General features: G+C 37.5%; 1 protein-coding gene across 6 annotated transcripts in view; it reads right to left on the reverse strand.

Moving 5' to 3' along the window:
• Positions 1-15,048, reverse strand: part of LOC112153685 (protocadherin gamma-C5) — a 529,198-nt gene that overhangs the window by 421,249 nt on the left and 92,901 nt on the right. Inside the window, exon 1 of one of the 6 annotated variants that reach the window (XM_036213872.1) lies at positions 9,284-11,801. The exons of 3 other annotated variants lie outside the window; for them this stretch is intronic. In XM_036213872.1, coding sequence (XP_036069765.1) covers positions 9,284-11,680 — 2,397 coding nt within the window. In that variant the 5' untranslated portion in view covers positions 11,681-11,801. Of the gene's footprint in view, positions 1-3,532; positions 6,015-9,283; positions 11,802-15,048 lie in introns of those variants that run through there. 2 more of the 6 variants (XM_036213883.1, XM_036213895.1) reach the window with 2 other exon arrangements.

Raw genomic sequence — 15,048 nt, forward strand, 5'->3', positions numbered from 1 at the left:
CAAATGAAAAAAAGGACAAACTTGACAGCGTTATTAAATTGGCATTTTGCATTTCTGGATCCATATGTGCACTATTACAAAACGAAATGCAATACCTCTTTCAGCAAAAACAATCTCAGAGTGATCTATATAAACTAGATGTAATCCTTCATTTTTTAAAGCTGTTGTTTGATGATATATACAATCACTTAGTTATGATAGCAACAATCTTGTAGCATTTACAAGAAACTGACAAAACTCAGGCAGAGCAAAGCAAAGAATGTAGCCTTCAAAACCAAGCCAATAGCACACAATAACAAAACACAAAATTTTGTTTTGACAAGGCAAGTTTTAGGTGTTTTTTAAGAGAAAATTTTCCCGTGTGAAGACTAAGAAAAAAAACACTTATGGCTATTTTTTCTTTTGTAGGATATAGTTATTGAAAATACTTTGTCAGTGAAGAAAGGTGAAATACTGGTATATTCCATAGAATCATACAAACTCAAGGTTCTATTTTTATAAATTACTTTTAGAATTTTAGTGAATATACATTTTAAAGACATTATTATTCATTGACCATTATCGTTAACTGTAGTAAGCATCAGAATCTCTTGTTTCTGTGCAGGACAAGGAAGGTGAATGAATGTTATACTGTATAAATCTTCAGTAATTAAACAATATGCATGCAGAGCATCAAGTCAAGTTAGCATTGCTCCGTCTTTTTTATCTAATTGCAAACAAAATATTTAAACAGCTCCCAATGCTTCATGTATCATATATACATATATATATATTTACATTTTAATCATTAAAGAAAATTCTGAGGACATACAGTGTTTTGTTTCTTTTAGATAAAAAATGCTAGTACAACTGCAACTTTTATTCTTCTAAAAAAAAGAATAGTGGAGAGGGGGTTGAGAAAGACAAATTATATGGTGGGGGGTACAGTAGAAGCACAGGAAGAAATACAGACACTTAATCTCAGTCATAAAAGTGTCAAACTATAAATGCAAAGTTTCATTTAAGCAAAAACTAGTCAAGTGTTAAACTGTTAGAAACAAATCTTTTAAAGCAATGTGTGTAGTTAGGATTCCGTATAAAGCGTTTGCACAAAATGAGCACTGTGAAATGGAGAATATAATGGAGAATATAAATACAAATGACAGCACATTATTTTGTCTCAAAGTGTCCCATTCACCTATGCACACACACATTCACACACTGATGGCAGCTCTGATATTGAAGAGGGTTGCCAATCTGTAACCACCATGAGTAATGCTGGATTCAGTGTACTGCCCAAGGACATTGTGATGCATGGGCGGGCAAGGCGGGAACAGCACCTGTGATCTTCCGATCAGGGGTCGACTGCTCTACCTCTGCACCACAGCTACCCCTATAAATTCTAAAACCCCTTGTTGCCAGTCACTAAACATGCAAGAACAAAAGATTATATACAGACAATCAAGCATACATTAAAAACTACACTATTTATTTTACCAAGAGTGTATATAAGCCCTTAGTTTAGAGGAGAATAGTTTCCAGGCCCTAAAGTATAAACTTCAATAATGGCTTTTTGTTTTTTTAATATATAATGTGTATTCATGAAAAAAAAAAAAAAAAAAAAAAAAACATAATAATAATGAAGTGTTAAATAAAAGAAGAGCTTTCTGGTAAAGAAGAGAAAATAATAACTGTAAAAAAATAATACGATGAGAAAAAATGTTGAGTTAGCTTTTGTAAGAAAACAACATTTTTATTGTTATTGAATGCAGGTGATTGGAGGAACTCTGTTTTTAAAATTCTAAATTGTTAGTGATAAAGGTTAAATTAAAAACATGTGTGTAATTACATTCAGTAGAGATTTTCTGCTGCCAATCAAAATAATTAAGTATGTTACTTCTTACATAAGCATAAGAAGCAACAGTTTGAAATATAACAAACCCTTCATAAGTTAATAGATAAATAATTAATTTTAAAAAAAGCTTCTGAGTATCACAAATATCGAAAAGAAAATGTAATGAAAACATTTGCTAATGCTAAAATTAAAGGATTTAGTCAGAGGGACCAGATGTGGATTTCAGCACCAAGGACAGCAACGGTAAAGACGACTTCAAAACAAAACAAAAAATATAAACAAGGACTCAAAAATCAAATGTATTTCCATGACATTTTCATTAAAGAAAACGAAAAAAATCATAAAGACACATCCCTGTATTGTATATAAAAAGCGATATGCAATGGGTTATTGAAAACAAACAAACTAACTAAAAAGGGGGTTAGGACATTCTCTCGAGATTTTAGCAATAGACCCTTTTCAGGGGGACGTCAAACAAAAATGCAAATAGTTCCTTCTGGTGTTCCAATGTAGTATGGCAAATCTGACAGCTGAACGCTGTTTGACACAATTTTATGTCAATAATAAAAAGTAACCTTACCATTTTCAACAGAAAAATTTACAATATTTATTTTATGAATGACCTGCAGAACTGTATTTTCATTTTCTATCTTAGATCGTTCACAAATCAAAATACAAATTTGAATAATCTTTAAATATTTGGGATTTTATTGAAAACATCAACTTTTTATTTGAGCAGATATTTTTTGAATGGGTTCCATGTATTTTAGCTGATGTTATTTGTGCGTGTTTAAGTGCAATCTAGCACAAAAGTCGATAGAAATTCATGTTGTTCACATTTATTACATGCAGCAAAGACACACATCGCTGCATTGCCCAAATGCATTTTTATCGATTCCCAGGAAAAAAAATACTTTCTATTCTATGGGATATTTTAGGGGATAATCAGCTCAGTCTCAGTAAAATGCGTACATATTTGGGGGATAATTGTAAAAACAGGAATGGTTTGGTTCAGTGAAAATGTTAAGAGCAGCTATTGAGCCACATATTTTCTGCTTTCAAAGTAAGAGCGACCAAGTAAAACAATTCATACGTGGCCAAATATGTTTTATAAAATTACATGCAAATAGTCTCTTTCATATTTTTGGCAACAGTTTGAATTAAGTTGATAATATTTTGCTTTTATTTTCCCACAAATCAGACAGAGCTTTGAGGAAAAGCAAAAGTGAGCAACATTAAAACCCCAGCTTAAAACAATGATATCATAGTTACCTTCATAATCAAGCAAGCAACATTCATTGAAGTACTTGTAACCTTAGTCTAACTTTAACCAGGTTGGTCAGAGTGAAAAAATCCACGACTCATTTACTGTAATAACAATTATAGGAATTTGGGAAAGCAGCTGTGCTGAAGCGTTATGTCTGCAGGCAGGAAAACTAACATTTGTTGTTTGATTTATGAAAGATCTAAGACAAAAAAACAAATACAACCAGGTAAGACATTTCTAAAATAGATATTGTACAAATTTTGGTGAGGATTGGTTAGGTTACCTATTATTATTCATAGAAGATTGCTTTAAACAGCATTCAGCTGTCAGCTTTGCCATACTAAACAATATAAACGAGAAGCCTCACTGTACTTGACCAATAATGTGTAATGACGGAGAAAAGGGGTCTATTGACTTCACAGTACTCCTACCTCTGTCGAGTCAGCAGAATCTCCAAAATCCTCCAGAAAGTCAGTAGGACTCTTCCTGAGAGTCTGGTCAGCAGGCAGCGTGTTGTCATTGTAAGAAGACACAAACTTAAAGTCACTGGTTCGAGATCCTGTTGTCAGGTAGGCGTCATAATTGTAAGCGCTGCGTAAAGTTCCTGTGCCGTCAACATCTGCGTAATTAGGAGGCAGATAACCGCTGGGGATGGCAACTGCTCCATCAAACAAGAGTCGGGGCTTTCTCCTGCGACAAAACCTCACACCCAAGATGATGATGATGAAGGTCAGGAAGAAGGTGGACACACACACCAGAGCGATGATCAGATAGGAAGTCAGTTTGGAGTTCTTCTCCTCGTAAGAAATCTCCTTGAGTTCTGGCACCTCAGCCAAGTTATCGGAGATGAGTAAATACATGGCACAGGTGGCAGACAGAGAGGGCTGTCCGTTATCTTTGACTGCCACAATCAGGTTCTGTTTCATGCTGTCAGATTGGGAAATGTCCCGCTGCGTCCTGATCTCTCCACTGTGCAGACCGATGGTGAAAAGTCCCGGATCAGTGGATTTGACTATATGATAGGACAGCCAGGCGTTCTGTCCAGAGTCGGCGTCCACCGCGATCACTTTGGACACCAGAGAGCCTCCGTGTGCAGCTTTGGGGACCAGCTCGGTCATGAAGGAGCTGCCCTCCGGGGCGGGGTACAGAATCTGAGGAGAGTTGTCGTTCACATCCCAGATCAACACACTCACGCTCACGTTGCTGCTGAGCGGAGGAGAACCGTTGTCTCTGGCCATCACCTGCACTTGAAAACTCCTCAACTGTTCATAATCAAACGACCTGACAGCGTGGATCAGCCCCGTGTCTCCGTTCACAGACACATAGGAGGACACCGGGGCTCCGTTCACCTCAGCAGCTAACAGAGAATAAATCACTGTACCGTTTTGTCTCCAGTCGGGGTCTCGAGCGCTCACCCGACATAAAGTGGAGCCAGCTTGGTTGTTTTCGCTCACATATGCGCTGTACGACTGTTCCTCAAACACAGGTGGGTTGTCGTTGATGTCAGCTACAGATAAGTGAACACTTTTAGACGAGGACAGAGGTGGAGAGCCCTCGTCAGTGGCAAAGATGCTAATGTTGTAATCAGACACTAGTTCACGGTCCAGCTGTCCTGTGCTCACCACAGAATAATAGTTTTTGATGGAAGGAACCAACTTAAAAGGAGCGTTGCCTTGAATGGAGCAGCGGACCTGTCCGTTCTTGTCAGAGTCTCTGTCCTGCACGTTAATGATGCCCACCTCTGTACCAGGAGGGGCGTTCTCTGGGATGGAGCTGGACAGAGACTTGACAATAATATCTGGAGCGTTATCATTTACATCAGTAATGTCAATAATCACTTTTGCTTCAGATGAAAGACCATATCCATCCTTAGCTACAACCATCAGTTCATATTTTGAACCCTCCTCATAATCAATGTCACCTGTCACAATAATCTCTCCAGTTTTCTCATCAAGTGAAAAAAGCTTCTTTGATTTTTCAGACAATCGGCTGAATTCATAAGTTATCTCTCCATTTATTCCCTCATCTGCATCTGATGCGCTCACTCTGATAACTGGAGTGTTTACAGGAGAGTTTTCCTGTAAACTCGCTGTATAAACAGACTCAGTAAACACAGGAGCGTTATCATTAGCATCAAGTACTGTCACATGAATGACTACAGTCCCTGATCTCTGAGGAGAACCACCATCTACAGCCGTCAGCAATAATTTCAGCTCCTGCTGCTCCTCTCGGTCTAATTCTTTATTCAAAACCAGTTCTCCGTATTTATTACCAGCATTTGTTGTTTGAACATTCAGCACAAAATGAGCGTTTTCCTGCAGGATGTAGCTCTGAACTGCGTTCACGCCTATATCTGCGTCATGCGCAGCATTGATGCGATACCGAGCTCCTTTCACAGCTGATTCGCTGATTTCCAGCTTTATAATATCTTTCGGAAACACCGGTGCGTTGTCATTTATGTCTTGAATCTGCAAGGATAAGCGGTGCAGCTCCAGAGGATTTTCTAGAAGCAGATCCAATTTGAGAACGCACGTCGGCTTTTCCCCGCAATGCTCCTCCCGGTCTATTCTGCCAGAAACGAACAAATCTCCGTTTTTCTGGTTAATCCCACAATACTGCTTTCCGTGTTTTTCCACCTCAACACGAGGTTGACGCGCAGCCAGTCTCTCCAGCTCGAGTCCTAGATCCTTGGCGAGATTTCCAAAAACAGATCCGGGCTTCTGCTCTTCTGGTACGATGTAGCTCAGGTCTCCATTTACGCAGCGAACGAGAACAAAGACAAAGAAAAGGCCAACTTGCAGGGAAACGCGCTCTGAAAATAACTCCATCATATAAAACACTCCTGATGGAGAAGTAAAACTGATTGATCCTTCCTTTTAGATAGAACGAAGATTTTTTTCCGCAAAAAGGAAAAAAAAAGTGTCGCTGCAACCTTGATTCGAAGCGAACCGAGCCCAGTGTCAGCGATGGGCGGTGTGCAAACCGTCTGAACAAACTTGATTTTTAAGCTGGTCTACAGTGACACCGTGAGTGCAGATATAATATGTACACTTCTTTCACAACAATCAAATATTCCTCAGAACAAACCATTATCTTAAAAAATCCCAAATTTTGTATCACTCGGTGAATGGCAAACTTTTTCACAAAATACTTTAGATTTGTGTAATATCAATCAACTTATAGACAATGCCAAAGGAAATCTTAGACAGTAATAAACATTAATTGTAAGTGAAAAAAATGTTAAGGGTTTATTCATGTTTTAATATTTCCTCACCACCTGTAAATAGTGGCATAAATGTATAATAATTTTCCAGCATCAATTCTGTGAGGTTGTTTTTAATAATTTCAAGTTTTCTTAAAACAGAACAGTTTTCACTTGTATTTTTAGACATTCATGTAGTTGTCTTTGCTATTGTAAGCAATTCATGGAATTCCAATATGAGGATTTCTTTTTTTTTTTTTTCTTTTATTTATACTCAAGACCCCCCATCTATTATAATGGAGAATAAGATGTTTCATTTGTTTCCAAAATATCTGTATAGATGATTGACAAAAGTTAAATAAACTACAAGGGAAACATGGGGAAAATAAGTTTACTGTAAAAATCAATTGCCGGGAGAAACCAGTACCAGCATTCTTTCACACATGATTCAAAATATTAAACCTTCCCTTTTGCATTTCAATAAATTACTCAAACTTCACAATGGAACGCTATATTTTGTTGTCAAAATCCAGTAAAGTATTCAGCGAATAAATAAATAAAAAGAGTCTAAAAACACATTTTAAGCAAAACAACACTCCACAATTACAGTGCCAGATGCTTGAGTTTAGTACCATGGACAGTGACAGAAGCTTTAAACGTCCTCTTTTCCTTAAAAAATTAATTGTAAGACATTTTTTGGAAAATTAATACATTCAGAAATAGAACAAGGTAGGGTATGTAAGACAAATGTATAAATGGTAAGAAATACACCAAAGTTTTAGATTAGTAAACGTTTTTCAGTTTGAATTTGCCTCATGACAAGTCACTGCTGAAAGGAACTGATTGTAAGAATACTACAACGGCATCACCCAAAAAAGGAATTTATTTATTTTTCTAGCCCAACACACATCTCTATCAAACACTGGCTGTTCTAAAGGAAAATGACAACCTACAGCATAAAGTAAGCAATGATATAAAGTGTAAAACCAAATATATATATAACCTAAACAGACATGAAGAAAAGCATAATGAATCTGTTTTCTTAGTTCAGTAGATTTAAAAACAGGCCCAGAATCATGTACTGCATGTAAAAAAAAATAAACATGTTAAATGATAAATGGCATATCCCTTAAAAAACTCTTCCTGCCTTCATTAAAGTCCCAAAGTCCTTTACAGTGACAGTTTCATACACACACACATTCTCACATTCACACACTGATGGTAACATCCACAGGAAAATAGCACTTAAGTATGATATTTATGGTCAATTTTAGTATTAATAATACAAAAAGACATAAAGATAAAACTACTAAAGATTCTTTTCTAACACTTTGAAATGGAAACATTAGCAAAGTAGAAACAAAAAGCATCTCTCTCAACAGCATCATAATCTATAATAATACATAGCAAAAGTCCTCCCTCCCTAAATCCATGAAATCATCAACAAGGGCATTAAATAGTCAACACAAATACATGTATGTATGTTGTATTTCTTAAAACAACACATTAGTATTTGTTATTTTAAAGTGAAAAATCTCAATTCTGCAGGAAAATGTTGTTAAATAACATGACAGCAGATGGTGGATGAATAAAAAAGGAAATCTGTTTATGTGATCAATATTAAGTTCATGAAAAATATGCCCACCACTTGTAAACCTGCAGATTGAAGTTTGAGTTTTAATTGATCCTTCATTGAGATAATTTTAGTCTGAAGGGTGATGAAATTTAAGAAGTTATAGAAAATTGACATTTGAAAACAATCCTAAACATGTTACTGACACTAAAAATGAGCAGATTTGTGGGAAACTGTTAAAATGGTGAAGCAGAGAATAAACAATAATGTTGCCAGTGATAACTACTGATGTGAAACAGTATGTGAATATTTAATGGTTAATTTTCAACTGAATCTGAATTCAAGAGTTTGTCCCGTAGATCTGAAAGAATAAATACTTGTTTCAGTAAATCAACAGACTGCAGCTCTGCCAGAAAGAACAAGACGAAGAAAAAAAAAAAAAAAGAAATGTAGACAACCAAAGTGTTTAGCGACAATTTTTGACATTGCAATTAAAATATATAAATACATATGGAATTGAATAATAATTAAAAAAAAAAGAATAAGACAAACTAAATTGATTTTTGGTAGAGGTGTAAATGTTTTAAAATGCACTGGAAAAACATCCTCATAAATACTCAAGTACGTTTAGAATAATTAAAAAAATGTATCTATTTAAAATTATGCATATTAAAAGTTAAAAACATATCAAATATCTTAAATCACAACAAATACCACCCTTGTGTTGGTCATTTTTGGTGTAAAAAGTTCAACACTGCGATTTAAAAAAATATGATGCCTCCTTCCTAAAACAACACGTAACAAATTAATGTTGGGATTTGCAAGTAAAAGAGAAAACACATGCAGTAGTGTAAAAACAAATGTGTTATTGCTGAAACATCCTTCATTCCAAAAATATGAAATTGAAGATGTTGCAATACAAATGAAAAAAAAAAACTTTCATGTAAAGAAACTGAATCAATTTTCCTTATGAAACAAAAACAAAGTAGCACAATTAAAACGATTTATCATCATCTCCAAACACATATGCATACTCTGTGCGACTTTTAGGTGAATGTTAAGGAGATGAAATAAAATACAAGTAACCAACACCCTACAAGCATGAGCACCACAACACCTTCCAAAATAAATATTAAATAACTTAAAAAGCCCAAAACCAAGAAAAAGTTTCTCAGGGAACTATCAAAAACTAGACAGCAAACATCTTCCAGACTCAGAAGGACTATCAAAACTGTAAATGAATCAATTTTAGCAAAAAAAAAAAAAATTCACTTGGAGTCTGATCAATAGGCAGCAAGAGGTAAAAGTGCTTACAACAGAATATTTTCTAATACCCCTCAAATGAACAAAAAAAACCTAAAATAAAATAAAGGTAAATAAAAGTGTAAATCTATTAAAACATCCTACCTGGGATGCATCACTAGAGTCATCAAAAGCCTCCAGAAAGTCAGTAGGACTCTTCCTGAGAGTCTGGTCAGCAGGCAGCGTGTTGTCATTGTAAGAAGACACAAACTTAAAGTCACTGGTTCGAGATCCTGTTGTCAGGTAGGCGTCATAATTGTAAGCGCTGCGTAAAGTTCCTGTGCCGTCAACATCTGCGTAATTAGGAGGCAGATAACCGCTGGGGATGGCAACTGCTCCATCAAACAAGAGTCGGGGCTTTCTCCTGCGACAAAACCTCACACCCAAGATGATGATGATGAAGGTCAGGAAGAAGGTGGACACACAAACCAGAGCGATGATCAGATAGGAAGTCAGTTTGGAGTTCTTCTCCTCGTAAGAAATCTCCTTGAGTTCTGGCACCTCAGCCAAGTTATCGGAGATGAGTAAATACATGGCACAGGTGGCAGACAGAGAGGGCTGTCCGTTATCTTTGACTGCCACAATCAGGTTCTGTTTCATGCTGTCAGATTGGGAAATGTCCCGCTGCGTCCTGATCTCTCCACTGTGCAGACCGATGGTGAAAAGTCCCGGATCAGTGGATTTGACTATATGATAGGACAGCCAGGCGTTCTGTCCAGAGTCGGCGTCCACCGCGATCACTTTGGACACCAGAGAGCCTCCGTGTGCAGCTTTGGGGACCAGCTCGGTCATGAAGGAGCTGCCCTCCGGGGCGGGGTACAGAATCTGAGGAGAGTTGTCGTTCACATCCCAGATGAACACACTCACGCTCACGTTGCTGCTGAGCGGAGGAGAACCGTTGTCTCTGGCCATCACCTGCACTTGAAAACTCCTCAACTGTTCATAATCAAACGACCTGACAGCGTGGATCAGCCCCGTGTCTCCGTTCACAGACACATAGGAGGACACCGGGGCTCCGTTCACCTCAGCAGCTAACAGAGAATAAATCACTGTACCGTTTTGTCTCCAGTCGGGGTCTCGAGCGCTCACCCGACATAAAGTGGAGCCAGCTTGGTTGTTTTCGCTCACATATGCGCTGTACGACTGTTCCTCAAACACAGGTGGGTTGTCGTTGATGTCAGCTACAGATAAGTGAACACTTTTAGACGAGGACAGAGGTGGAGAGCCCTCGTCAGTGGCAAAGATGCTAATGTTGTAATCAGACACGAGTTCACGGTCCAGCTGTCCTGTGCTCACCACAGAATAATAGTTTTTGATGGAAGGAACCAACTTAAAAGGAGCATTTGACTCAACATAACAGCGGACTTGACGGTTCCTCTCAGAGTCTCTGTCCTGCACGTTAATGATGCCCACCTCTGTACCAGGAGGGGCGTTCTCTGGGATGGAGCTGGAAAGAGATTTGACAATAATAATCGGAGCGTTGTCATTTACATCTGTAATTTGAATAATTAATTTACTTTCAGATGAAAGACCATAGCTGTCTTTTGCTTCAACCATCAGTTCATATTTTGAACCCTCCTCATAATCAATGTCACCTGTCACAACAATCTCTCCAGTTTTCTCATTAAGTGAAAAAAGCTTCTTTGATTTTTCAGACAATCGGCTAAATTCATAAGTTATCTCTCCATTTATTCCTTCATCTGCATCTGATGCGCTCACTCTGATAACTGGAGTGTTTAGAGGAGAGTTTTCCTGTAAACTCGCTGTATAAACAGACTCAGTAAACACAGGAGCGTTATCATTAGCATCAAGTACTGTCACATGAATGACTACAGTCCCTGATCTCTGAGGAGAACCACCATCTACAGCCGTCAGCAATAATTTCAGCTCCTGCTGCTCCTCTCGGTCTAATTCTTTATTCAAAACCAGTTCTCCGTATTTATTACCAGCATTTGTGGTTTGGATATTAAACACAAAATTGACGTTTTCCTGCAGGATGTAGCTTTGAACTGCGTTCTGGCCTAAATCAGCATCATGAGCGGCATTAATGCGATACCGAGCTCCTTTCACAGCTGATTCTCTAATTTCAAGTCTTATAACATCTTTGGGGAATATCGGGGCGTTGTCATTAATATCTTGGATCTGCAAGGATAAGCGGTGCAGTTCCAGAGGATTTTCTAACAGCACGTCGAATTTCAGAACGCACGTCGGCTTTTCCCCGCAATGCTCCTCCCGGTCTATTCTACCAGAAACGAACAAATCTCCGTTTTTCTCGTTTATCCCACAATACGGTTTCTCATTGCCCTCCATGTCCACACGGGGTTTTCGAGCAGAAATTTGTTCCTTTTCGATTCCAAGATCCTTGGCGACATTTCCAATCAGATATCCGGGCTTCAGCTCTTCCAGAACGGTGTAACTCAGGTCTCCATTTACGCAGCGCGCCAGAACAAAGAAAAGGACAAAGATCGAAAATGGACCAGAAACCCGCGAATGATCCATCATCGGATATGCTCTCCAGACACAATTAAGGAAAAAAAATATATGTTGAGAATATTTATAAATCCATATAGTCCGTCGATCGCTGAATGCGCATTTCAAGCTTTTGTCTCGTGTGCGGTTGGTTAGAGAGAACGCAGCCAGTCCCAGAAATGAGCACCGAAGAACACAAGTTTTCTTTTGCTGGTGTTCTACTGACACCTTGAGCATAAAAGAAATATAACACAGTTGAAATTGAGGAATTTCTGCTGAGAGTGGAATGCTGGGTAAATAAAAAAAAGTTTTCTTTGATGCGATAATGTCGTTTTAGCCTTGTTAAACCCCCAAAAGACAAATAAAAGCTTACGTTTGATTACATCACACAGTTGTATAATACTCGATAGCGACCTAACCCTTTAAAGCCTGATTGTAACTGCCGTTGCAGCAACATTCCGATAACTTGGGTAGCAGGAACTGACGCGCGCTTCAGAAAAAAAGCGTCGAAGTTCTTAATCTTTGTGCATTTTATTTTCTTGCCGTTTCTTAAAGAGTGAAAAAGTACAACACAACCATAACAAATATTTTAAAGCCAAATAAATAAACAAACAAAAAAATGATCAAATAAATAAATGTAAAAAAAGGTACTAAAAGCGACAAAACGTGACAACACGGTCTACGATTGCTTTACTGTCATGTTAACCAAATTCTTCCAACTAAAGTCCAATAGAAAGACAGGGCAGATACCAAAATGCATCTAACCAGTAGGAGTCCAGAACGGCCACATGATCAAAGAATGACACGCACATGCATGTATGAAAAATAATAAACAACACGGTTTTAGCAAGATTGCTACAACATATACAATGCATGTAAAAAAAACCAAAGCAATATTGATCCATTTAATCTGTTTTGGGGTTGCAGAAGTGACATTTTCTTCATCCTTGATTAAATGAAAGTTAGACTTTTGTAGGAGGAAAAGTAACCTCTCTTCAATGGACAAAAAACAACACAAAAAAAAGCCATTGCTTCCTTACTGGTTCACTTCACTCGAGCCTCATCACCAATATTTGTAAAGGAACAATAAATAAAAGAAACAAAACAAAACCGAGAAAAAATGATTAAAAATTCTGTTGCATAACTATGTTGACTTCACAATAGCAATTTTAACTCCAAAAGTCCTGTACGACTTAAAAAATTAGGAAGATGCAAAGTCCACATGAGAACCTGCATAAAAAACAGCACCAGTGATTTTCAGCACCATGGAGAGAGACACTAGGAAAGCTGCAAATCACACAGACTATCGGGCATTTTTATTCTAGTCCAATTAAACAACTAAAATTCAAGACCAACTAACCACAGACATGAGACTAATCTTAATAACTCAATTATTGACAGAAGAGAGAAAACAAGAACATTTGGAAACTCTAAATTGGAGGTTTTACATTCAAATCACTTCCAAAGATGGGAAATAGATTTAGAGTAATAACAAGGATGACGCTTAAAATCATTGTGAACACTTGCAGGATAACAACCAGAAAAATGTCAAAGTTTTGAGCCCATTTCAAAACATTCAAAGCCTAAAGATAAAAAAAGTTTAAAGTTAAATTCAAGTCATTGAAATTCATTAAACACCAAGAAGTTTAGATTTGTCAAATCAACAAAAAAACAAAGCTAGAGCAAACGTCAGTATTTAAACTTTTATGACAAAAAAAGTAGACCTTAAGCAAAAACTGTATTAATCTATCTTTACGTAATACAGTTATCTACATTTCACTGGTTCAGTGTTGGGAGTAACGGATTACATAATTACGAATTACTGTAATTTATTTACTTTTGTCAGTAACGGAGGGACGTAACAAATTACAGTTCAAATTTCGGTAATTAATTACAATTACTGAACCCTCGTTACTCCGTTACTTTAGTTTTGAAGCTCTGACATTTTCTCTCGATTAAATGAAACAAAATAGAGAAAGAAAAAAAGCAACCAGCGCATTCGCGCGGCGCACGCGTTCCACTGCAGGGTTGAGGATTAAACTCCATACACGCCCTGAATGTTGTAATCACTGCGCCTGAATTCAAAATCTAATGAGCAACTGAGATAGTGCGAGAATACTTCTCATCCCTGTGTCGGACTCCCAGACACACAGGTGAACAGAAGCGACCCGCCCCACGGAAACACGAGCTCCCGCTCCTTCCACTTCCTGATAGTCGAGAGGCGAAAGTACTCGACGACTGCAGGTGCGCAGGGAGTGCAATTTCTTCCAGTAACTAAAGTAAAGAAATCAATTACTTTTTTAAAGTAACTTAACCAACACTGCATTGGTTAAACTGTGTAGAGACTTATTTGTCTTATAACAAATGCAGCTGTTTAAAAATTCACATCAGTTCAAATAACTTTTTTATTTGGGAATATTGCAACGAAAAATTAATACCACCAATAAAGAAGAGATTGAAAATCATACCAAAAACTCTTAGATATTTCAGGTATTGTTATGTGTTGTTTGAAGGTAAGCTGTGTTAAAAACAGAACAAAAAGAACCAGAAAAACTTCATCTTTTTCAGAATCATATTTAAAAAATACAAGTAACCAACGCTGCACAGTAGCACAATAGTTAGCGCTCTCGTCTGACAGCAAACAGAACCTGATTTAAGCAGCGACCGTTCTGTGGGGCGTTCTCATCTCATTGTGTTCTCCTCCTGCATGCATGGGGTTTCTCCAGCCTCTCTGACTCACTCCCAAAGTAAAAAAAAAAAAAAAAAACCATCTGAGCTAAAGTGGCCATAGCTGTGATTGTGTGTGTTTGTGTATGAGTGACTGTTGGCCAGACAGACTTGTGATTTCTCCAAGGTGTACCAAGTCTTTTCCCAACAGTGGCCGTAGCAGGCTCCAGCTACCCCCTCCCCCCAAAACAGATTCAACGAGTTAATTAAGTAAGTAAAGTAAAATACAAGAAACCCACATCGTACTAGCATGAACACCACCACATCTTGCAAAAAAAATATTTAGGAATTTAAAATAGATCAAAAGTAGGAGAAAACTGCTTAGGGAGCAATCCAAAAAACAGAAAACAAAAATCTTCCTGACACAGAATGAGTATCAAAACTCTAAATGAATCAATTGTGTTGGAAGGAATTTCACTTGGAGACTCGTCAACCGGCAGTGAAATGTTAAAGTGTTTCCAACAACAATTTTTTTAATACCCCTTCAAATGAAAATAGTAAAGGCCCAAAGAATAAATAAAAATAAAATAAAAAATAGTAATACAAGAATCTAAATAAAAATATAAAACGTCCATAGCATAGCATGAGTTCCTACCTGGGATGCATCAGTAGAGTCATCAAAAGCCTCCAGAAAGTCAGTAGGACTCTTCCTGAGAGTCTGGTCAGCAGGCAGC

Source organism: Oryzias melastigma, linkage group LG10 (assembly GCF_002922805.2).
Source record: "Oryzias melastigma strain HK-1 linkage group LG10, ASM292280v2, whole genome shotgun sequence".
NCBI lineage: Eukaryota > Metazoa > Chordata > Actinopteri > Beloniformes > Adrianichthyidae > Oryzias > Oryzias melastigma.